At 36.0% G+C, this 25220-nt stretch overlaps 2 protein-coding genes across 2 annotated transcripts in view; one reads left to right on the plus strand and one right to left on the minus strand.

Moving 5' to 3' along the window:
• LOC135079863 (excitatory amino acid transporter 3) overlaps positions 1 to 7088 on the plus strand; it is a 34376-nt gene extending 27288 nt beyond the window's left edge. Inside the window, exons 4-9 of the mRNA XM_063974476.1 lie at positions 1526 to 1617; positions 1764 to 1947; positions 2344 to 2577; positions 3187 to 3378; positions 4024 to 4158; positions 4688 to 7088. Of these exons, the coding sequence (XP_063830546.1) occupies positions 1526 to 1617; positions 1764 to 1947; positions 2344 to 2577; positions 3187 to 3378; positions 4024 to 4158; positions 4688 to 4850 (1000 nt within the window). The 3' untranslated portion in view covers positions 4851 to 7088. The remainder of the gene's footprint in view (positions 1 to 1525; positions 1618 to 1763; positions 1948 to 2343; positions 2578 to 3186; positions 3379 to 4023; positions 4159 to 4687) is intronic.
• A 126-nt stretch (positions 7089 to 7214) lies between these two features.
• Positions 7215 to 25220, minus strand: part of LOC135079864 (adipokinetic hormone/corazonin-related peptide receptor variant I) — a 131475-nt gene continuing 113469 nt past the window's right edge. Inside the window, exons 5-9 of the mRNA XM_063974477.1 lie at positions 24776 to 24919; positions 15505 to 15668; positions 14563 to 14686; positions 10511 to 10655; positions 7215 to 10043 (exon numbers count right to left, since the gene is read on the minus strand). Of these exons, the coding sequence (XP_063830547.1) occupies positions 9837 to 10043; positions 10511 to 10655; positions 14563 to 14686; positions 15505 to 15668; positions 24776 to 24919 (784 nt within the window). The 3' untranslated portion in view covers positions 7215 to 9836. The remainder of the gene's footprint in view (positions 10044 to 10510; positions 10656 to 14562; positions 14687 to 15504; positions 15669 to 24775; positions 24920 to 25220) is intronic.

A 25220-nucleotide genomic window follows, 5' to 3' on the forward strand; every position in this document is an offset into this window, starting at 1 on the left:
ATAGCGAAGTACTTGAGTCACCGTTCTCGGGAATGTTAACAGAAGGCCTCGAGCGCAATTTAGGAGCAATCGGGATGGATGTGATTTGATATCAAATTTTTCCGCCATGAAAATGATAGAAAACTTCTTACTTTGCGGTATCTGATTACGTTTAAGTAATTTGAGAATAGTTTCTTTTTTTCTGGGAACTGTATTCATCTATTTTTATATTCCTGCATTACATAGGTACCTAGTATACTCGTAGAATCTTTTGAGAGGTTAATTTAAAATTTATATCTATATTATTAGAACATACAAACTTTACATTGCGATAGGATTAGATAAAATAATTTTGGTCATACTTATTCAAAATAAAATACTTAACTAACATTAGCAATTTCAAATCTTGGGCCTTGGTTTAGTAGCTGATGAACTGGGCGAATTAAGACTCAAGAGGAAAATATTATAAAACCCGTTCCAAAAGTTTTCCAATCCAAATAGCAATTATCTGCGTCCTTTAAGTTGGGAATAGGTCCGCTTGACAACTGACGGCCCTCGAGGTCGATTGCAGATCCCGAATTCTATTCTCTATTGAATTCATAACAAGCCTTGCTCTTGACAGAGCTATGAATGCCCGTAGGCTAATATCATGACGATGCTCGCGCTGTCTTGTGAGACTTTTGTAATAGAATAATAAGAGGATTATATGGCCAAGAAGTTTTGGGCAGTGGAACTGTGTTTCGTTGTTTATTTACTGAGAACATTTTGTGTTCAACATACTCGTAAGTGTGTCAAATGTTGTCACTGTTTATCATAAACTGTGCAATTAGCAAAAAACTTTCACGTTTTGGCACACATTTTTATTCAAGAACTTATGTACAAGTAATTAGTCATCCATCCACTTGACAGTGGTAGTGCGCGCTTTGAATTGGAATAGTTTGGTACAAAACCTACCTGCGAAGCTTTTATTTTTGTTTATGTACGAGTAAACCTAAGAAATGTCCTCCCAGTAATGGTCATCATTACATAGGCGATATCTCGGGTATGCATTCGATGACTTGATGACCGTTGATTCGACCTTCCCACGTCATTTCGGGGATTAATGTGAGCACGCATATTTGATTACACCTACTTCGACCTTTGAATTTGACCTTTATTGTACCACCCAGGATTTATTTAGATACTACGATTTTACTGTTGGAATGGGTAGTGTGATGAATAGTCATGTAAATAACAAAGAGCACTTTATCAAAAATGTAGGTTCTAAAAAGCTACCTGTACCAAGTTTCATCACAATTAAAGGCTTTTTTTTACTATTTATTTAATAAGGTATACTTACTTCAATCAAATGATTTTTTACTATTTATTTGATAAGGTATCTTAGTACCTCAATTAAATGCTTTTTTAAAATTATTTATCGGATAAGGATAGCTCATCTTCGTGATCGGCGATTAAAGACGATTGGTCGCGTGTTCTTGTCGATTAGAGTTAAGTACAATAATTTTAGTTCTGAATTCTAATATAAAATTCCTCTTTACATTTACAGAAACGTGTTCCCAGAAAACATAGCGCAAGCAACGATCGCGACCTACCGAACTAAATTAAATTACAATCCAGATGACCCGAAAGCAATTAAAGGTAACAATCTGAATTATACTAAAAAATTTCAGTATAGTGACAAGAAGAAGGAAGAATTGTTTATCTGTAGAATAGTTAATTCAAATGAGAACTCGAAGTAAAACTCCAAAACATGGTATTTTTGATAACTTTTTTCTTATTTCCAGGGAAACTGGAGACCTACAAAATCGATGGCGAATACCAAAGCGGAAGCAATGTGTTGGGATTGGTGTGCTTCAGCGTCGTGCTGGGCATCACCCTGGGGAAGATGGGAGAGAAGAGCCGACCTTTGCAGAACTTCTTCCATGCTTTGTCTGAGGCTATGATGATCATCACTGGATGGGTCATTTGGTAAGAATTGACTTTATATTCGGAAGTAACACGGCAGTTAGTTTGATGGCCGGTCATCCGTGTAACTCCTAAATACATACCTAGTAGTTGATTTATAAAAGTCCAACTTAGATTGAGAAGAGTTAAAAAAATCTGAAAGCACATTGCGGGAGACATAACTTATGTTCGGTGGGTAAACTGCCTACTTAACTTAATTAGACCCATATATGCCCAGAGGCACGAAAACTACCCAATGGTACATGTTCCCTTGCGTGCGATCGATGCTTATAAAAACTGTAAATATGCCAAATTTCAATAAAAATCTGAGACCGAAATAGTTTTGGGAATCTATGGGTTAGTAAAACAGATGCACATTCGTCGATATTTAGTTGGACGATAATTTTTGTCTTATTCCAGGCTATCGCCCCTCGGAGTGTTCTTCCTCGTGACCGCCAAGATCATGGAGATCGATTCCTTCGCGGAGCTGGTAGGGCGACTCGGCCTGTACTTCATGACGGTACTCCTGGGGCTGTTCCTGCACGGCTTCGGCACGCTCAGCATCCTGTTCATCCTGGCCACTAAGAAGCTGCCGTGCCGGTACATCGCGAAGATGGGGCAGGTCATGGCGACTGCGTTTGGAACTGCATCTAGGTAAGGAGTTGAATCCGAAAACTACATAGGTAATGGAGATTCACTTCTTTATAAAGCTCATAGGGTTGGAAAGGGCAAAGGGTTGTAGTTCAAGGCTGTATAAATTTAATTGGCCTTTTTGTCAGAGGGGCACAAGCGGCTATCTGTCCATTTGTGTATCTCTTTCATTATGTACCTATGTCTTTCCTGCTTGTATGTCTTTCTTTCAAATAAAAACTATTCTATTCTAATTGTTTAAAGAACCTTGGGATTCTCTTAATTCTTCTGTAGCTGTTGCAGTAGCAAAGATTCTCAGGAATTTAAAAACCTGTGCTGTCATTTTTATAATGTAAATTATCAAATGAGAACAATTGCATTGAAAAAAAAAACCTACAATAGAAACAAAAAATATAAGCCAATGATCATACGCCTTACCCCATTCGTAAACCTGATGGTGACGCTATAGCAGATATGTCTACTAACTAAAATACGAGGGAGTTTGTAAGCTAATAAAAAGCAGATTCCAATTGCTTGATGATGGAAGCAACCAGAAACAGCGTCAAAACATTCTGAGTATGTTTCCCTTAACTTTAATATCTTGTCGATCTTATGACGTCATGAATATTCCAGTTCAGCGACGATGCCGATCACGATCGGGTGCTGCGACGACATGGGCCTGGACCCGCGCATCACGCGGTTCGTGATCCCCATCGGCGCCACCATCAACATGGACGGCACGGCGCTGTACGAGGCCGTCGCCGCCATCTTCATCGCGCAGCTGCGGAGAGTCGAGATGTCGTTCGGGAAGATTGTTGCTGTCAGGTAATTTATACATTGCACATAACTAGTTTGGTTATGTTTCGTTTAAAGGTATTTAGACCTTTTATATTAAACCAAAGAGCACTTTTTTTCTGCATATAAGCTTTAAAAAAGCACTTTTACACGTCCCAGTATTAACCCTACCACTGCTTCAGGACAATAAATAGGTCAGTGCTGAGAAGAAGCAGCGCAAGAAACTCAGTCACTATTAATTGGAATTGCTTTGATTTTTTTATAAAGTTCGAGCTGTAGGTAACTTTGCTGAATACAGCATACATACAAGAATGGTGGATTGTATGATAATAATGTTTTGCGGTTGTAAGCTTTTTGTAAATGTGTCTCAAAAACAATAATCGTATAGTAGGGTCATGTCTTTATCGGATACATAAATAAATGAACACGCTCTGCGACCTTTGTTTAAGAATGCAGGTACTCCTTATGTGTCTCCTAACATAAACGATGTTGATGTCAATTTTATAAGTATTGCATCTCATCCTTACTCCTCATGACTTTCGATTTTTACAGGAGTGAGAAGATTTGGTAAAGAGTGGTCTAGAGCCTGTAAATTTTTACCTCCGCACTTTTAAACCATATTGTCTGGTTCCCATTACACAAAACCCGGGTACGTCCCTACCTGTTTGTCCGCAGCGTGACCGCCACGGCGGCGAGCATAGGCGCGGCCGGCATCCCGCAGGCCGGGCTCGTGACCATGGTCATGGTGCTGGACACCGTCAACCTGCCCGCCGAGGATGTCTCCATCATCCTCGCCGTCGACTGGCTGCTGTAAGTACTCCTAGACTATTGGTTCAATCTTTATAACTTGGCCGTAACTGGTTAAGTCGATAAAAATAATGACGGTCAAGCTGAACACAGGAGTTACAGCAGTGGGGAACTAGAGGTGGGAATAGTCCCACCATCGATAAAAATTTCTGCAGTGGGGATATAGTTCCCTCCATATTTTGTACCTCATTCGCTTGTGTTGTGGTCTAAAAACAATGAAAAATTTGACTGTTATGACTATTATACTGTAACATTGCGTTGGTTAGTTTCGTCCCAGTAGTAAGTCCAGAATTTAGAAACACTCTAAACTAAGTTTCAGAACATATACTTATTCAGGTTTTATTTTTATGAATTTGTAGGTATTCCAAATAAGTACTAGAAAGTAGTAGGAATTGAAAAGGTTCAATTTTGTCATGAGTGCAACTTTGTTTGGTCCACTGAATCGTTATAATACCTACAAATCCTCCTTCAAGTGACATTTTAAGCATCACCCAAGCACTTTTCTAAACAACCCTTTGGGGTTTCATTCCAGCGACCGATTCCGGACGACGATCAACGTAGTCTGCGACGCTTTGGGCGCCATCATCGTGTCGTCGCTCTCTCAGGGCGACATCGAGAAGACGCGCGCCATCCAGAACGACCGCGAGGCGGCGCCTGCGCACGAGCTCACCGAGCTAGAGAAAGGCGAGCACTGAACCGCCTTGAATAACGGTTAGGGCTATTTGACACAGAAGCGAAGACGAGTTGAAAGAAGATGATTGTTATTTAGGTACATGTCTCGATTAAAGCGGGGACAGGACCAAAGTAGACGGGACACATCCAAACAATTTCCATAATACATATCTCCATGCGGAGTGACATGACGAAGGGAGACGTGACATATTTCGCAACCAATAAAAAGTTCGCTACTTTTACGTCTCGCCTCAAGTGGTCTCAAGCAGAGGCAAGATAAAAGAAGATGAGACAGAAATAATTTCTTTATATATGTATTTTGGAATCAGCTTTAGTGGAAACGGTTGAGCAGAGATCCAATTGATTCTTTTTGGTGGAAGAAATAACTTGCCCGCTATGCTTCTTGTCACAGCTCATCTCAACTCGTCACCTCGTCTCTGCTTTGATGGAAAACAGCCCTTAAAACCGTTCTGTGTTCAAATAACGATACCGTTATTTTGTGCCAGGACAATAAATTAAAAAAATGATCAAGCGTATTTATGTTGTGATTCTGAATTTGTTTCTTAGTTAAGTCTTACGAATCTCAGATATGCTGCCTGGGTTAGATACAATGTTGATTTACATTTAAAATTGTCGTTTGCGATATAAATCTTATATTTCTTAACATTTCATAGAAGTGTTGTATTATATGAAGTTTACGATAATGTATTATAGATTTGGATTATTGTTGTGTGTAAGAATGGTGTAGCCATGATGTTATTGTAATATATTTCGTTTGTATCTTCTGACTTTCATAATCCTGATGCTTATTCTTTGACAAAAATTTAGTAATTCTTTGTATGGTCATCTATGAGTCTATACTATTTCTAATGTTTAAGAGAGCTTATAATGTCGGTGTGTTCTCGATGTGCCATTTATACTGTAGGAAGTGCATTAGGGGTGATAATATATTCACATCAGGTAAATGCAATTTCTGTACTTAAAAACTTTTTCATGATTTCTCAAAACAGTCCTCTATTGATTGCAGTAAATAATTTGAGATGTCGTGAAATGGATTTTGAGCCAATCATCATCTCTTGTACAAATGTAATGATGTAACTTACACTATATTTTGGAGAAAATAAAATTACACTCAGTCAACATTTCGAAACATTTTTCAAAAACGTACTCTGTAGCTAAAACTGTTTATCTATTTTTGTATGGATGTACATTTGCGTATGTAGTGAGTGTTTAGCTCTAATATTTATGGATGTATTACAGTAAATGTGCCATAATAATATAAGTCAAGGACTTTTTGTTAATTTGTTTTGTAAGATACATTACAATGTAGAGTTATTAGTCAGTCAATATAGTCATTGCATTCCATTTATTCTCATGTGAAGCAGTTAACACTCAAAAGTGTCTAAATTTATCTTTTTATGTTAAATATTGTATATTTATTAAACTGTTATTTTATAATTTATTATATAATATGTGTCACGTTTTAAATGTACTGCAATAAAGACATTGGAAGTATCAAAACTTAGTATTAACCCGATGTTTAAAAAAATTATTATAGACATATTTTATCAGGCAATAATTTGTACGAAACACGCTCAAAGTGTTGGACAACATTGCACAACGAAGGGTAACTTTTAAATTAAAAGCTCTACGTTCCTGCATCTCGTAGCGAGCTTTGAGCTTTCGTAGGGTCACGCGTTGTACATACATGTTGAGCGTCATTTGTTGCCTGTCAGTTGTTACCTGGTGGATTTATATCATTATATTGAAGGTAAATGATATTCCTTCGTATGCGAAACCTAATTTGTCTAACGTAACTCGTAATTTAGACTCCATATCAGTGTTCGGCCTACTTTAGTATTGACTAAAATGTTCTATATCATAGCTGATACTCGTAAGTGTTAAAGTCAAACTTATATTATTTTAAGAGATTAAAATATAATAATCATGTACAAGTAGGTGTAATGTTTGTATACTTCTAGTCTGTTAATATATTCTTTGGATTCACGAGCCACTGTTTTACCGTGTATATCTTTATTAGGTGAGTAAACGCATCACAAACAAGTCTTGGGCATGAAATAAAAAAGTGAAATTGTGTAGAAACTTTAAAAATGAACCAAAAATTGACCAAATATACATAGTGATAAGTATTAAGCACAAACCTGTGGCGGCTCTATACAACTCTATGACATATTTTATGTTTTATCTATATGGAAATAATTGATGTTAATTATTTTAATTAATAAACACTTCAGTGTGAATCTTTTATTTTTTATCGCACCCCTAGTTTTTAAATTAAAGTTTATTTTTATTAATTTTGAATTTGGGCTTTTTCATCGTGTGTTGTCATGTTGTAATAGGTTTAAATTAGAAAGAAAATCCAAATATAACAGATTAATTTATTCATTTATTAAAAAAGTACTCTCATTTTAACTTATCAAATAATATTACTTAAAAAATCTTCGTTTTTGTATTTACATAGCTGAGTCTCTATCACCTCACAGCCAAGGTACGCATTTACGCTACAACAAAATAAACCAATATAAAATCTATAACTGAGTGAACAAAAACATAACCCTCCTTCTGGCGCAGTCGGGTAAAAACAACATTGAAAGAAATAACAATAGCTTGGTATTAACATACCTACTCGTGGACTTATCGTCTGTCAGTCAGTCTTATTGAATAAAATACATACATAGTTAGTTATGTATTACAAAGTTTCATGCGTCTGGAATGTTAATAGCCTTCTAAGTTAAGCCATGAGTATTGTAATAATAAAATTAAATTATAAAAATCCAAGCACATCACTTACAATAAAACTTAACATATTCAGGAATGTTAAAGAAACACCGACTTTCCACATAATTTACAATATGGCACAACAAACTTAAGTAATTAAGGACATTAGGACTATATCTCTGGATATGTTTCAAGACTAACTTTTAAAGCTTCCATTTACACAGGAATTATACGTTGTCTTATTTTTGAGACACAAAGCAATAATTGCTTGAATAACTCACATGATATACATCTAACAGTTCTTAAGTAACATGTACATTCATTGAATTAAAACTAAAGGCACTAAATCAACAATCATTTACAACAACGCAACTGTGCCTTTTTTCCTGTGATGCGGATTTCCGCGGATTCCGTTAATGTGGGCTATCCACATGCAGGCTATCCGCATTTAATTATTTTTGTAATTTTTCCTATATGCTACACGCACGTGGAACGCGGATTGGCTGCGAGCACACAATACGAAATCTTTGTCCTGCATACAACCAGCAGCGTGATTTTACATGGGACCAGATCCGCATGCGTGCCTAAATCCGAATCACAGGAAAAAGGCACTTAGTAATTCGACAATTACTTAAATAATGGTTATTACGATTTCGTTTTTTGGTGCCATCACTACTTATTTTATAGACAGACGCTGTTTTAAATTACATCAAAACATGCCAATCTAGAATCACAACACAAATAATAACAGATAAATGTATTCTGAAACATTTTCAGCCATCTGCTTACTGGATAAAAAGTACCTTGATTTATCAAATATTATTTGTAAAAGTCTAAGATTTATGAGTAATTGAGTAGGTTTGATTATTATTTTTATACACTTATAAACGTTATTGTTGTCTTATTAATCATTGCATTGAAATATTTTAAGGCAACCCTATTCTTTACATATTGTATTTAATCGAAAATACTTTTCGTCCGGTAAGCACGCTTCTTAATTACGAGTATGAAGGTACTTGACTGCGTTGCTCAGCGCTGCTTCGCCTACACTATACTAGTTTTGCCGATCAACATTCAAATATCGATAGCAGCACAATATACTCGTAGTCTATCGACATTTTAAATCGACGACTCTACATAATAGCGTAGGCTCCGCCCTTATCAATACGTACTTTTCACAGCTGTCGCTTATCAAAATAAGGCACATTCCGATCCAAGTGACCGCGAGCATTCGCGCGCGACCGCGAGCATTCGCACTGGACGCGTGGCGAGCACATTCTAGTTGTAACAATCTCGAGGACATACTGTAAATTCAATATTAAGTCTTGAAACTTTTCTGATATTTATTCACGACTGAAATGCAGTTCAGTCGAACCATCTGTAGGTAAAGAAGCTACAAACGATATCAGTATTGAATTTGTAGCGCTTCCATTACGAATAGTAGCTCCTTTGATCTCGTGCATATAAGATTTGCAGAAAGATAACACATAACTGTTACGATAAAAGGGTTCTGACTTCAAAGAAATGGGTTGAATCAACCGGCAGATTTAGGATTTCTTTCCGTCAGTGAATTTTATTTGTGCAAATTATACATAAGTACATTATTTATCACAAGAGTGATCACATCATTAATTGACGTTTTCCGAGTTACTATTAGAAATTCTTTTGAAATCAACCTGAATTTGTTTTAGAGATGTAGAGCTACTATTCCTCGATTGCAAAGGGGTGCTATACACATAAGTAAGCCAGCATTATGCGACTCAGTAGAGCTGCAGAAAAAGCAGTAGGAGGACTATAGCATTTTTTTTCCAGCGGACTATAGCATTTGCTCCTAGTATTTGCTCTACTAGGATGAGGAGTAAAATCCTGATACTTGCCAGTGGTGCCAACTTGAGCACAAAAAAGTTAGCTCTCATTAGGGATAAAGGTTAATGTCTGACAAATACAATGAGGGCCGTCTTTAACCTACTACCTCTGGGCACATAAGGATCAAGGGAGGCCCTTCTCATCTGGAGAAAGATCTTTTATGAGAACAGACGGGGCCTCCTCGGGCCTGGGCACATGCCCAGTTTCCTCGGTAGGAAAGAGGGGCCTGATTTGTCATAAAAAAATACTGCCGGCTCACATATGTGTTCCTAGCACACCTAACTAGGCGGTGTGACCAGTATGCGAACGGAGCAGTGCCGCGCGCACCGCTCTGTCGCGCGTCGCCGCCTTCTTCTCTTGGTCGCGCGACGCTGTCGGGTGTCTCCTGGATCGGAATGCCACCTCTACACCATCCCGTTCCCGAAATGGGTGTTGTTGTTCAAGTGCTTGTGGGTCCCGTTCTGGACCGCGTAGGATGAGTCCCGCCGGCCGTTCCGCTCGGAGAGAGAATTCCGTGCTCGGGCGAGGGTAGCTGCGGATATTTCCATGGACTCGCCGTAGTAGGGTAGGCGAGAACCTCGCCTCATGCTGCCGCTGCGGTATCGCGTGTTCTGGAGTGGAGAAAATACATTTGATGTTAAAAATACACCTGATAAAGGTAGCAGGAAGGCGCTGGACGCAGGCCGCTACCAACCGGGCAACATGGAAAGCATTGGGGGAGGCCTATGTTCAGCAGTGGACGTCCTATCGCTGAGATGATGATGATGATGATGAAGCCTTTAAACATTAATTGACAAAACTCTTATAAGAAGTGTAATGATGTCTTGATTATTTTTTTTGACTACGATAACTATAAGAAATAATAATGATGTATTAAATACGAGTGTAATTCAGATTCTTACTGGTGTTAGTATAGGCCATGTTTTAAGGAGTACTTGTGACTAATCAAACATGTGTTATAATTTTTGTCTTCAGTAGCTTACGAAAACTGCTGATTTACGATGCTGACAAAAACGGGGTTCGTCAAGAGATTGATAATTAATTAAAATCCCTAATCTACAAAAGATTTTAAACTTACCGGCCCTGACTTCCACGTCCACCGGTTCCTGTTGAAGACCCCGTAGACGATGGGGTTGGCGCAGGAGTTGGTGCATGAGAACAGCCACATGGCCTTCTGCAGGGCGGGGTCCAGGTTCTTCAGAGTGTCTTTGTCTATCCAGAACCTGGAATTATGGTCAAAGAATATTTTAAATAGATTTTCTATTAGTTAGTCTCCTATCTGCAAATGATTAAGGATGGTTTTAGTTTCAAATCAATATAATATTAGAGTAGGTATACTCGTAGTGTAATGCCGACATAGTAGTCGACTAAGAAAATTAGATGTGACAGTAAAGCCTGCTTAATATTAAAGGATTGATAGCGCAATGATACTTATTCTAAAAACTTATTGATATAAGTCCCTGTTTCCTTACTCGACTGGGTAATTTTTTCACTTGACTCGCGACTGGGTGTAATAAGACTAGACTGCAGCAAAATGTGTAGTCTGGGTCGTCGTAATTATAAGAAATATTTGGAGTGTTAATCGTTAAGAGCCATTTTACATTTTCGTGCGAATTTCTAAGATTTTGGAAGCATGAATTACTATCTTAAGCAACACCCAGAGATTATTTAATAACTGCGAAAGATAGGTCAATCCTTGTTGTTGACCATTAATGAAACGGATTTACTAAAACTCTTTTGCTTAATTCACAGTGCCCCATCTCCCACAACCATTTTACGAAAAAATTGCCGCAGACTCATTTTCAAAGTCCTGTATCTATTATTTATGCTCATATAATAAGCTTAAAAATATATAGTAATCATCGGACATATATTCTTGTAGTCCATTAATGAAATAGATTCTTGAATTTCATTACCATTATTGAGTAAAATCTAAAAATAATTTGGCAAATTTGAAGATTAACGTCACATTTTGATCGTGGTTTTTGGTTTAAAAACACAGCATAAACTGCAATAAAAGTATCCCAAAATAAAGAATATTCATTGTAGAATTAATTTCTACAGTTATTGTTTAAATATTAGTAACCACTTTGTCAAAATATTGATGTGAATATGAGTATAAATTACAATGCGCAAGCCGACATCGATTAGTATGGCGCGAGCGCCCGTCAAGGCAGGACCTGTGTCATTTTTCCCGCCGTGACGTTTACGTGCGTTCGTGTCGTAAAGCGGTGATTTGTACGGCGACCAAATACAATTGATACTATGCCGAGAGGCTGTTTCGAGTCGGCCGGCCGAGCAGAAATTGAAATGATGAATTTTAATTTCTTTGACGGATCTGGGTGTAACTATGTATAATATGTAGGTACCATGTATTTAATTTAATAAATAAATTATAAAAAAGTATATCCATTATGATAGCACCCTTAACACAAGCATATTGGTTGCCTACTTTTGGACTAGATGGCGCTGTGAAATTGTCCAAAGATTTGTTTATTTATTTATCCGCTTTGAGTTTTGTTTCGTGAAGAAGAAAAAGAAGCGTTTTGTTTTGTTGTTAAATCTATACTAATAAAAGAGGAAAGATTTAATTGTTTGTTTGTTTGTTTGGAGGCAATAGGCTCCGAAAAAAAATTTCTTTCACGATTTAGAATCCTATTTTTTTTCTATGTAGGCTATAAAATATTTTCAAAAACTTAAGTCCAAAATCTTTGTAAAATTCGACGTTTAATAAATAAATTAGATAACATGTTAATACTTTTTTTTTTCAGTACGATTTTAGTACTTGTTTTTCAGAAATTCTACGATTTAACTAAACTTCTAAAGTGTTTATATTTTATGCATAATTTATTAACTTCTAAAATATACATATATTTTATTGATAATGACGTGCTTCGTATTTTATTAAAATTATTACCTGACTAGGCTAAAAAGGTGTGGAATGTTATTTTGGAGATAACTTGGTTCCATAGAAATATAGAGAGATGTTAAGTAATGCGCTGAGTTCGAAACTCAGTGTCGTATTAGAAATTCACACACACAAAGAAATCAAATTATGTGCTCATTATCCATTGCGGTATCAGTATTCAACGTTCGAATAATCTTTAGTACTATGCAAGCAATATAAACTGTTTACATAATGACGTCGCTACTGTCATCATTGCTTTCACAAGCAATATGTTCCAATTTGTCCCTTGTCACATTTCCCTTTAGTTTCTGTGATCTGTGCTTGTTTCTAAGTTGATATCAATGAAATATTCCTTAGTACTTTTGATTTAATTTTTTTTTTATTTTGACTTGAAAAATCAAGGTAAGATTACAATAAAATAACAAGTGAAAACGTAACATTGCATTGCAACTTGCAATTTCGCAATATTGATGGGGAGATTCCATTGGAAAGTCTGTATTCATTCCTAGGATTCCCCTAACACCATCAAATTCAAGAGAATTCAAGAGAGTGCAGTTTCCCATCTCATGCTTAGGGACCACGGTTTAAAATAGTGTGGTTGCATAGAGCCTGCAACGGGCAACCGCGTGCGCAGCTGCTCATACTAATTTTCGATACAAAAGCAAGTGTTGGCGCCCTCACGAGTTTTAGCGGAGTTCCATATGGTAGCGGGAGTAGACTTAATGGAAATCTATGCTTCTCCGACGACCAGTTGTATGTGGAATACTCCAGAGTATGCGCACACAATAGCCTGGTGATTTTAGCACCTGAAGGAAAAACAAAAAAACATTGTTTACAAAGAAATCTGCGGCAGGTGTAGTGTTTTAATTTTGTTTTAGAAAGATCTCATAATTTTGTAAGTATTCAAATATTTAAACATAATGATGTGTAGATTTTATATCAAAAAATATAATCATTTAACAAAATTGATTTTCTTAGAATATTTTAATTCTATTAGAACCATTTTCCACTTCATCGCAGAAGAAGTCGCGGGCAAAAAGCTAGTATGAAATATGTAGTATTGCCCGCGGCTTCACCCGCTTGAAATTTAGTTTGTCACAGATCGTCATAAATTATAGCCTATACATTGTTATTCTGGTCGACGCCAGGGATGGATGAGCGTCGCTGTCGCTGGCGACAGGGTCTTCTGGTTCAGGGTTCATGGTGTAGGTCTCAGGCAAAATGAAATCCACTCGTAGAAATTAATAAACTCAGTGTATTAACGAAAATAATTACACACAGCACTAGAGTCGTATCGGAACTGAGTGAACCAAAGGTCTTGCGATAGGAACGTCCGACCCGAGTGATAGTTGAACACAGACTGCCTAGTACTGCTGTACTGTACTGTAAAGTTTCATCAAAATCTGTTCAGTAGTTTTTGCGTGAAAGTGTAACAAACATCCAGACATCCACACAAACTTTCGTATTTATAATATTAGTAAGACTAGTAAAAAGTAAGATGGTAAGATGAATTATTTTAGTTATTTGTTTACTTATAATAATATTTATTTATTTATTTCTTAGCTCTGTCTGATAATGGATCTGGAGAAGATGCAATGGCCACCTCCGTAACAAAACAATAGAACCTTATGGAGTTTGGGCTTGTGTGATTCGCCTTGACGAATATTTCGTATCCAGGGTCCGATGATGGAGCTGTAAGGGGGCAGATTTTTTTTTTCACTATGTGACTGTCTTTATTTTGTACTTAAAATATTTTACATATTATACCTATTCGTGTTTCATTATTCGTATCCAGGGTCCGATGATGGAGCTGTAAGGAGGCAGATTTATTTTTCACTATGTGACTGTCTTTATTTTGTACTTAATATATATTTTACATATTATACCTATTCGTGTTTCATTATGAATCGAAATATAAAAGACTTAATAAACTCTATTAAAAATTTAAATTAATTAATCAAGTTTGAATACCTCATTCTACCTTAAAAATAATAACTTAAATCAAGTCTTAATACGGTCACGGCTCAAGATTTTTTTGTCCATTTCAGCGTTCTTTTTACTCTTTTGACGTTGCGTTGACAGCTTTTACCTAAATTCGCGCGGAATATTTTTGTGAAATGGCTCTTAAAAACAATCGCCAATAGCGCGTTTAAAAAATGTGATGTGTAATTTGGCTGCAAAGGAGTTACGGAGATGAAAAAAGAAACAACTGACTGACTTACCATAAGCAATAACAGTAGTAGGGCGACCAGCACGTGAAGAACACAAGCACGATGGTGACCGTCATCTTGATGGTGCGCGCGCGCGCCCGCCCCAGGATGCCGACGCCGCTGCGACGCATTTTGTCTGTGAATTCATTCAAAAACATTGTATTATTAACTAGCGGCCGCCCGCGACTTCGTACGCGTGGATCCCGTTTTACCCCCTTCATCTTTCTTACGCGGTTTAGATTTTTTCATACAAATGTTTTTTCCCGCTAACTCCCGTTCCCGTGGGAATTTCGGGAATTCCTTTCTTAGTGCACCTCTACGGTACCTATAAGCTACGTTCCTTCCAAATTTCAAGTGTCTACGTTTAGCCGTTTAGGCTATGCGTTGATATGTCAGTGAGTCAGTTTCTCCTTTTATATATTTAGAAGATAAACCCACAAGGTGAAAGATTTCTTCTTGAAACGGTCGTACCACTTCATTTGAATAAGGAGTAGAATTTGTTTGTTAGGTTCTAGGGTTGTGAGTTAGGGTGTGTAGGGTAAGAAGCTTGACTCTTCACGAGATCTGATAACTTTTTCACAACGCGAGCCATTATGGTCTCGTCTTGATAAAATTTTACTTACATTAAAATGTTTTTGGTGGGATCATTATTTAAGTAATTCTATTACTCAACCCAAGAATGCCCAAGATAAAGATATGACAAAGACTAACCCGTATTGTACAACTGTACCTAAACCTCGTTATGTCGTGAATCACATGCACAAAGTTGAAACGCTTTTATCAAGATTGCCGAAGACAGACAATAATGGAGAGTCTTTACTTTACGTACAACGAGAATATTCATTACTAAATAAACGGTATCACCAAATGCTTTGCATTGCTGAAAACCGCAGGCCCGTACTGTGATATTGTTGATGATAGTGGAAAAGCGACAGTATCGCTACTTTTGTTTACCATTAGCGGTATTCGCTCTCCGGATGATTTCGAGTAGCGCGGCGGAGGAGCAGTATAGTGTAGACAACAGGGGAGCGACGTACATGAGGAGCATATTGACTAGAAAGTACGCGAACTCGTGTCTGAAGGTGGGTAGCGACCCGTAAGACACGCACTGGTAGTACCTGAGAACAAATATAAATTAGATTAGAAGTGCGCCACATTTCCTCCAAAGAGAGGAATTCTTGTGGTTAAGGAGCTTGGATCAGAATTCAGTGAAAGTTTGTTGTTAAACAATTATTTTGGTGCATTCCATCCTTTATGTTTGTTGTAAGCCTATTTAGCAATTGTGTGACTAGAACAGCTAACAAAATAAGTAAAAAAAATACAATTGTAATAATTCATTGGTAGAACTTGTCTCTGAAAATGTCGTATGAGTAAATTTTACCCTTGGAGCATAAACCATAATCCTCTAAGACTCTCTCTACCCATTACAACTTGCATATTATGCATTAAATTAAGTCATAATAATATAGTAGGTATGTTTGTTAGATAGGTGTACGTAAGATACGAACATCTTAAATCGTTTCAAGTGAAGTAGCCGAAAAAAAGAAAATAAGACTGGAAATATTTCTTATGAAGCAAAGATAGTTTCGCTAAACTTTTCCCCTGAGGAAACAAGATTTGAACTTCCACATCTTTTTTATCGAAGAAATCTTTAAGCATTCGAAATAGGTCGTTATTTACCCTATCTCTGAAATCTATATAAAGCTAAATCTACTTTTGCCTTTGAAAATATGAAATGATACTTCGACATGCGTGAAATATTAGGCTGTAGTATGTACCTACGGAAGTGTAATTAGGTCATGTTGCAGTTTACGTCAATCGCAATGTGCAAGTATGCAAAATAGCATTAAGTGGTTTTATATTATAATGTAAGTTTTTGGCATTCAATAAATGGACTTCAAAGAGTAAACTATGTTCTAATTGAACCTCTTACACGACCCTCAAAACCAACACATTACATGGCGACCCTTGCCATTCGAACCAAGAAAGAAAACTAAGAAGAATGAAGCTTGAAGACTAAGAAAAAAAAGGAAGCTTGAAGACGCAAGACCAACATCAAGAAGAAATCAATTGAAGAAAAAGTAATTATTTGAAGAAAAAGAAGAAACTCAGTCATGGGAAAATCAGCTTCGAAAGAACAAGTTGTGATTGCTCAAAATGCAAATGGAGAGGCTTCAGCAACCACAACACAACAGCAACATGAAAAATTAGCCATCATCGAGATACTGATCGCCGTGGTCCTCTTACTATTGGCAGCAGCTACTATCTACTATTTCATCAGAAAGTGCAACAAACAATTCGTTCGCACCATACAACGTGAGCTGAACAGAAACAATATTGCCACTATCTCACGCGCCGATCTCACCACCAGTGCAGTCTAAGAAGGATAATCAGAGGAGTCCAGGGTATAGCCCGGCCCAGGTGTCCAGGGATATCCCGGCCCACTCATCCGCCAGCGCCAGCAGCAGCCTGCGGCACCGAGCACCAGCGCCGCCAACGCCACGCATCGAGCCAGCCTTGCCACGGCCCCCTCATCGTGCCTCCAACCGACTCTTCGTGTATCAAATGTAATCAAACGTCATAATACCGTATGTAAATTAATATTTTATTTTAATTAAGTATGTTTAACTGTTGGATATTATGCACGAATATTTTTTATATTGGGTAGAATAATTAGATTATGTCAAGTGTAATATTTGAGATACATGAACTTCATAAATCGTTATTTTATATTAAAGATTATTTAGTTAAATTAGGACCTATAAGAAGGCAACAGGACCTAGGACTTAGAAAGTTTAGTGAAGCGAAAGTTTTATATTCGAAATTGGATAGTATTTTGTCTGTGTTGCACACTCAAATTGAATTAGAAAAAATAAGTACAAGTGATATTACTTCGATTCATAAAATAATTAACGAAATTCATCAAATTTTTAGTAAAATTACAAAATTATCATTAACAACCGAACAGGATACTGAATTTACAAAAATGAGTACCAAGTGCGATTTTGATTTAAAAACCGCAATAGCTTTGTTACCAGTGATGACAGGTCAAGAATCTGTTACTAATTCTCTAATTAACAGTATAGAATTATATGGTAAAATGATTTCTGAGACATCCAAGCCGCAATTGATCGAATTTGTAATAAAAACTAGACTCTCACCAAGTGCACAGTTACGCTTGAAATCGTATTACGATACCATTGATAACCTTTTATCTGATATGCGCTCACATCTGTTACAAAAAAAATCTCCAGTAGCTTTACAGTCTAAATTACATCAATGCAGACAAGGAAACCGATCGATTGAATCGTTTGGTTCTGAATTAGAGGAGTTGTTTGTTAACTTAACAATCGCTCAATCGAATGGAGATTCTAAGGCATACGATTATTTAAAACCTATAAATGAAGGTATCGCTATAAAACGATTTGCAGATGGTTTATCTGATCGCAGATTAAGTACCATTATAGCAGCGAGAGAATTCGATTCCTTGCCGAAAGCTATTAGAACTGCCATGGATGAGCAGTCCCTGTCTTCTCCTTTCGAAGTCATGAATGTTAGGCGTCAATATAACTTTAACCGTGGTCGTGGCCGTGGTCGAAATTATAGAAACAGTTCATATCGCGGCAACAACCATTACAACAACAATCATTTCAGATATGGTAACAACCAAAATACATCCTCATCTAATAGTACACGTGGTCAGTATAGCTCACCACGCGGTGCAAATTATCACCAAGGCCGTGGCCGTGGATGGTCACGCAGACCAGCTGCACCTATACGACACACCGTACAGGAGACAAAACCTGTAAATAACGAGTCGCAATCTAATAGTACTAATAATAATTCAAATAACGATACTTTAAGCGATTTTTTTCGTTAATTCAGAAAATTTTATTTTTAATTTTAATAACAGTAGTACAGTATCATTTTATGTAGATAGTGAATTAATCAATCTCTTGGTTGATAGCGGAGCAAGTCTTTGCGTATTGAGATACGAATGGCTTAGTAAATATCCCCAATTATTAAAGCATTTATATTATGACAAAATAACTATTAAGGGAGTAAGCGGAAGGTTAGAGTCAGAGGGATATATTTTTTTAGATTTAGTTTATAATGATTTAATATTTAGAGAAAAGTTTTACGTTTTTAAAAACATGTCATGCTCAGCAAATGGTATTTTAGGCGATAACTTTTTAAAACGTTATCAAGCTATAATTGATTACAAGAATAGTGTATTACATTTAACTAACAATAATGTAAATGTTTCTATTGAGATATCATATAACGCCAGGTATAGACATTCCATTCCGCCACGATGCGAAGTAATAAGGTTTATACCTACGACGTTAAATCGAGAATGTGTTGTTTTATCAAAAGAGGTTCAGCCAGGAATTTTTGTAGCAGGGTTAATTGCGAAACCAAACAATGGTCGCATTCCCTTGAGAATTTTGAATACTACAAATGACGAAGTAGAGTACGATTTTCAAAATTTAACAGTTCAAGACTTAAATTATTTTGAAATTTGTAATCTCACAGAAGAACAAAATAGTGTAGGTAGAGTGAAAACATTGTTCGAATTATTAAATTTATCTAACATGAATCAAGAGGAACGACGTAGTATAGAACATATTTGTGCAAAGTATGCCGATGTTTTTCATCTTCCAGGTGATAAATTATCGACAACCAACATTATGACGCATAACATATCCTTAAAGGACGATGTTTCCCCTTGTTATACAAAACCATACCGTATACCTCATTCATTAAAACAGAAGATACAGGCACAGATAGACGATATGCTAGCTAACGATATTATAGAAGAAACTATATCTGAATGGTCCAGTCCAGTATTGCTAGTTCCAAAAAAGGCAGATAGGTCTAATGAAAAGAAATGGAGATTAGTTATTGATTACAGGCAATTAAATAATAGGATAAAGGACGATAAATTTCCATTACCAAATATTACAGACATTTTAGACTCACTATCAGGTAGCATATATTTTTCAAAATTAGATCTCTCACAAAGCTATTATCAATTATCATTAGACGAAAATTCTAGAAAATATACAGCATTCAGTGTAGATAAAATGTACCAACTTGAGTTAGATCCAGAGTCACGAAAATACACAGCCTTCACAACTGATAAAATGTATCAGATGAAACGTTCTCCAATGGGATTAAAAACATCTCCTAGCGTTTTTTCCAGATTAATGACTATAGCCATGTCGGGAATTAACTATAAACAAGCATTTATTTATTTAGATGATTGCGTAGTTATTGGAAAATCTATGGAAAATCATAACAAAAATCTCATCACTGTTTTAGAACGATTACGCAAAGTTAATTTAAAATTAAATCCAATAAAATGCGAATTTTTGCGCACGGAAATTGTTTATTTAGGTCACAAAATCACGCCACAAGGTATTCTTCCTGACGACAGCAAAATAGAAACATTGCGCAAGTATCCGATTCCATCAAGCGCTGATGACGTCAAGCGCTACCTAGCCTTTGCTAACTATTACAGAAGGTTTATACCTAACTTTGCAAATATAGCTTATCCATTAAACAAATTATGCAAAAATAATACACAATTTGAATGGACATCGGAATGCGAGCAATCATTTCAAGGTTTAAAATCAGCTTTAATGTCACCACCAGTGTTACAGTATCCAGATTTTTCAGAAACTAATATTTTTGAATTATGTACAGACGCATGTAAAACAGGTTTGGGTGCCGTTTTATCGAATTCAAATGGTCACGTAGTCGCTTATGCAAGTCGGAACCTATCACCCGCTGAAAGTCGATATCCTATAATTGATTTAGAATTACTTGCGATAGTATGGGCCGTACGACATTTTAGACCGTATTTGTACGGCAGAAGATTCAAAATTTATACAGACCATAAACCGTTAGTATACTTATTTAGTTTAAAGGATCCAAACAGTAGGTTAACAAAGTTTAGACTTTATTTGGAGGAGTATGACTTTGAGATTGTGTACATCCCGGGTCGAAATAATGTAGCTGCAGATGCATTGAGTCGACTCCCGATGTCAATTACGTGTAAAGATTTAAAATCACTCGAAGAACAAGTTGTGTCAGTATTGACTCGAGCACAAACTAAAAAACAAGAGACTAAAAACTCGGATTTGACTAGAGAGTCTTCTATTAGTCGCGGGCCTGATCAACCTAAGACTGTAGAGATTCTAAAAAAACCCAAGGATGTGATAGAATTAATTTTCACTAGTGAAATAAAAGTTAATAACTCGGATTGTCTTTATTCTGATAGAAAGAATTGTGTTTATGTACCCACGCATAGTGCTATATTCCTAGATACTCGATCGTTATCTACCCCGCAGGAGTTAGCGAGAGATTTAGGGTCACTTTGCGAAAAAGTAAATATAAATGAATTGTTGATAATTAAAAATAAACAAAATGCAACAAATATAAAAATACTTGCAAGTTATATAAAAAAAATGAATGAAAGGGTACCAAAAATTATTATTACAAGAGATGTTATACGAATTAACGAATATGAAGATAAGAAAATTATATTAAACGATTTTCATTTATTACCAACTAGCGGACATGCAGGTATAAATAGAATGTTGAATAATTTAAAACAATATTACTATTGGCCAGGAATGACTAATGACGTCATTAATTACGTCAAAAAATGTAGTCAATGTCAATTTAATAAATTTTCTAATCATACTATTAAAGAACCAATGTTTATTACAAATACTGCATGCTCAGCTTTTGAAAGGATATTCTTAGATATCATGGGACCATTGCCACAGGATATTAAATAATAATAAATACATCTTAACCTTGCAATGTGATTTATCTAAATTTGTCGAAGCGTATCCATTACAAAGTAAAGATTCAGAATCTGTAGCAAGAGTGTTAGTGTCAAATTTTATTTTGAGATATGGTGTTCCTAAGGAAATCATTACAGATAGAGGTACAGAATTTATGTCTAATATTATGACAGATATTTGCAAAATATTACAAATTGAACGTTTAAATTCAACAGCTTATCATCACGAAACAATAGGTTCTTTAGAAAATAGTCATAAGTCATTAGGTGTTTATCTTCGAATTCAGTGTGATAGAAATCTCATTGATTGGAGTGATTGGCTACCGTTTTGGACATTTTCTTATAATACGACAGTGCACACACAAACAAAATACACCCCTTTTGAATTAGTGTTTGGTAAACTTTGTAAATTGCCTTCAAATTTAGGTATCACAGTCGAACCATTGTATAATTATGATAACTATCCTAAAGAGATGAAATATCGTTTACAAAAAGCGCAGTATGAAGCTAAAAACAATTTACTTTCGAGTAAATCCAAAAGAAAAATGTTGTACGATCGAAACACTTATCCTATAACTTATAAAAAAGGAGACCTTATTTTAACAAAGAATCAAACTGGAGATAAGCTCCAAAATGTTTATAACGGTCCTTATGAAGTTATTGAGGAAGTTTCACCTAATGTTAAAATTTTAAAGGATGGTAAAGAATACCTTATCCATAAAAATAATACGAAAATGTATTATACTTAATTTTTTTATATACATAATTGTTATTTTTAATTGTAATTAACAATAAGTGAATCATTGTGATGCTACATGACTTAATTACGTAAAATTTTGCTTTTAGACATTAATAGATTTTTTTTATTTTTCTTCCTTCAGAAGGGGAGGGATAGTAGGACTTTTTCCGGGGAGTTGTAGTATGTACCTACGGAAGTGTAATTAGGTCATGTTGCAGTTTACGTCAATCGCAATGTGCAAGTATGCAAAATAGCATTAAGTGGTTTTATATTATAATGTAAGTTTTTGGTATTCAATAAATGGACTTCAAAGAGTAAACTATGTTCTAATTGAACCTCTTACACGACCCTCAAAACCAACACATTACAAGGCATTATAGAAAATGGATATCTACGTTTCAAAGTGAAAGACATACAAGGTATTTAAAGGTATACCAATAAATCTGACATCAAAAGGTCTCATAAGGTTTTCGAAATGATATTAGTTTCAAACGTGCTGAGATTTACGGATCTGTTCAATTATGCCTGAATAGGAAACCCAATTTTATTGTTTGTATAGGATGAACAAACAAATGCTTCACAGAGTTAAACCCAGATTTCGAGGAATCAATATTGCCCGAGATATGTAGGTACAGAAGACGGCACGTCAAGGTAAAAATTGTAGAGTCTTATGCAGTCGTAATAGGAGCGAATTTGCAACAAAAATGGGTAGTCTGATGCGCTGTCATCTGTACTTTTGAGAGGATAACATGTGCTATTTGTATCTTCACTTAATTCACTTTATTGTGAGAATTATTATGTTATGGACATTCATATTATTTGTCGAACAGATTAAAAACATTCACCACTCTGATTTGGTGAATGTAAGCCCCGATTTTCAGAGAGCTTAAAGAGCTTTTAAGTTTATTTACGTCTTTTAGTCAAATGTCTTTAATCTGGCAAGCGTAAGATAATGAAGACGTTATGGCTGTATTTATTTTTGCTATGTAAATGTTTTTGTGTATTATGCTTTATTGACTTCTTTTTTACATGGACTTAGACTAAAAATATAACAATCGAGAGAACTATTATACAATTAGAGAAGTTCGTTAACTAAAGCTTTTTTTTGCTCATTAACTTGGCCTGCACGGCCTTTGTATCGGATTGTTGGATTATCTTCGACGAGGAGGGACTAACATGTCCCAGACAGGTAACATACTATTTCGATGAGAATGACAATCCAAGGACCAGTTTGAAACAGTCTCTCATACCTACCTATTTTGCTTGGCATTTTTCTATTTGACATAACTAGTTTCAAATCGGGGATCATAACATTACATAGGTACCTATATTTTTGTTCCGAAAATACAAATTTAATACAGTATTGAATAAATGGTTTTACTAGTATGACTGTCAAACGTCTGGAATTTCACGAGTCTGGAAACTTTGGAAAGTGAGGTATAGCTTTTGATGTAGTTCAAAGTTACCGCTCTTTTGTTAGATAGACTTATTACCTACTTATTAATTTAAAGCAAAATTATTTACGTAATTATTTAATTTAATTCTTGTGATAGTATGACGCGAGAGCAAGCTATTTTCTATAAATGTAATTGCACAGGGCATCGAGAGGTTTGAGTATAGAAATAGTGCGTCGTGCCAAACGACATTATGTTTATTATTAGTTCTATGTTTGGATTTCAACTGTTTATATCATGTCTGCAGCTAGCGGTCATTGTTCGCCTAACATTATAGTTTATTTAATTAATATTATGCTGTTATGTCCTCATTAAATCATTTTAAAACAAACTAAGACTTATTTTCAAACACTAAGGTGGCTAGATTTATCTTAATTATGTAGGTACTTACTCGTACACAACTTAATGTTTGTCTCAGCAATATCTTAATTGAACTGAGGATTCGTTAAAAAACTAATTTAGATAAAGATATTCGTTGAAGAGAACCTTGTGAAGATAAAAAGGTCTACAAACAGTCGTGGAGTGGTTAATTAAAATTATTGATAAACGCATGATCAATAACACACAGTCATTTAAAAATGCAAGGTCGTGGTTTTGACCCAGATTAAACTTAGAAAAGTTTTACCCAGTCTTCAAAAGCTAAAACGTAAATAGTGTTTCGTCACATTTCAGACAATATGACGAAATACATAACGGTCGAAATAGCCCCATGAATGTGGGTCAGGTCAGATGCCTCCTTGTTATTGGTATCAAATATCTTGCAAATGGGCATTTCTAGCTATTGCCAGAATTATGATAGTCCGATCTATTTTTTGTACTATTAGTTTTTCTTCGCTGTCAACCAAATTTGATACCGAGTCAAGAAAATCTATAATTACATTATTGAGAAAAACGTAAAAATAGCGTTTCTTAGAATGGCATTAGAACAGTGTACACAATTAATCTAAGAATGATTTTGTTTTATACAAACTGTTCATTACCCCGAAATAAGCACAGAATCATTTATTATTATTTTTAAAGATAATTTAAAATGAATATTGCAAATTGTTCTTTTTGTTTTTCAGGTAGGTTCTTATCTCCTTAGCAGACAGGTAGGTACCAAAATTGTTTTCAAATTGGGAATCACTTTTTGTGTTCAACTTCAATTTGAGAATAAAGCTTACGGGACCCTAGGGGAGTAGGGATTATTGGAGTGTTTAAAAAAGAGTGACTTACCCCTTAACGTCAGGGTGTTCTTCCACGTGGAAGATGAAACTTTGCGGCAGGCTGGCCAGCACGGCGCATCCCCACGCGATGGCCAGCGCTCTACGTACGCGCGCCTCCCACGTCACGTTCAGAGGCTTCAGGATTGCGTAGTACCTGCGGAGGAGGTCACTATTCAACACTAAGTCCATAAATAATAGTTAAACAGTTGACGTGTACAAAAAAAGGGAGGTCTCGTGGCGTAAAGAGCGAGTAAGGCAATGCGAACATCAGCTCCCCCTTACCTGGCTGGCCAGAGAGTGTGAAGAGTAAGCCGATTTCCCCATTTGACTCTATCAAAGTAGAGGGTATTGATCCTGCACTGAGGACCTTAATGGTAATGATGACGATGATGAAATTAAACATTCTACACTATTGGTTGGTATTACAGATATTCAATGAGCTTTGTGTTTCAAAT

The sequence above is a fragment of the Ostrinia nubilalis genome, chromosome 17 (assembly GCF_963855985.1).
Source record: "Ostrinia nubilalis chromosome 17, ilOstNubi1.1, whole genome shotgun sequence".
NCBI classification, from domain to species: domain Eukaryota; kingdom Metazoa; phylum Arthropoda; class Insecta; order Lepidoptera; family Crambidae; genus Ostrinia; species Ostrinia nubilalis.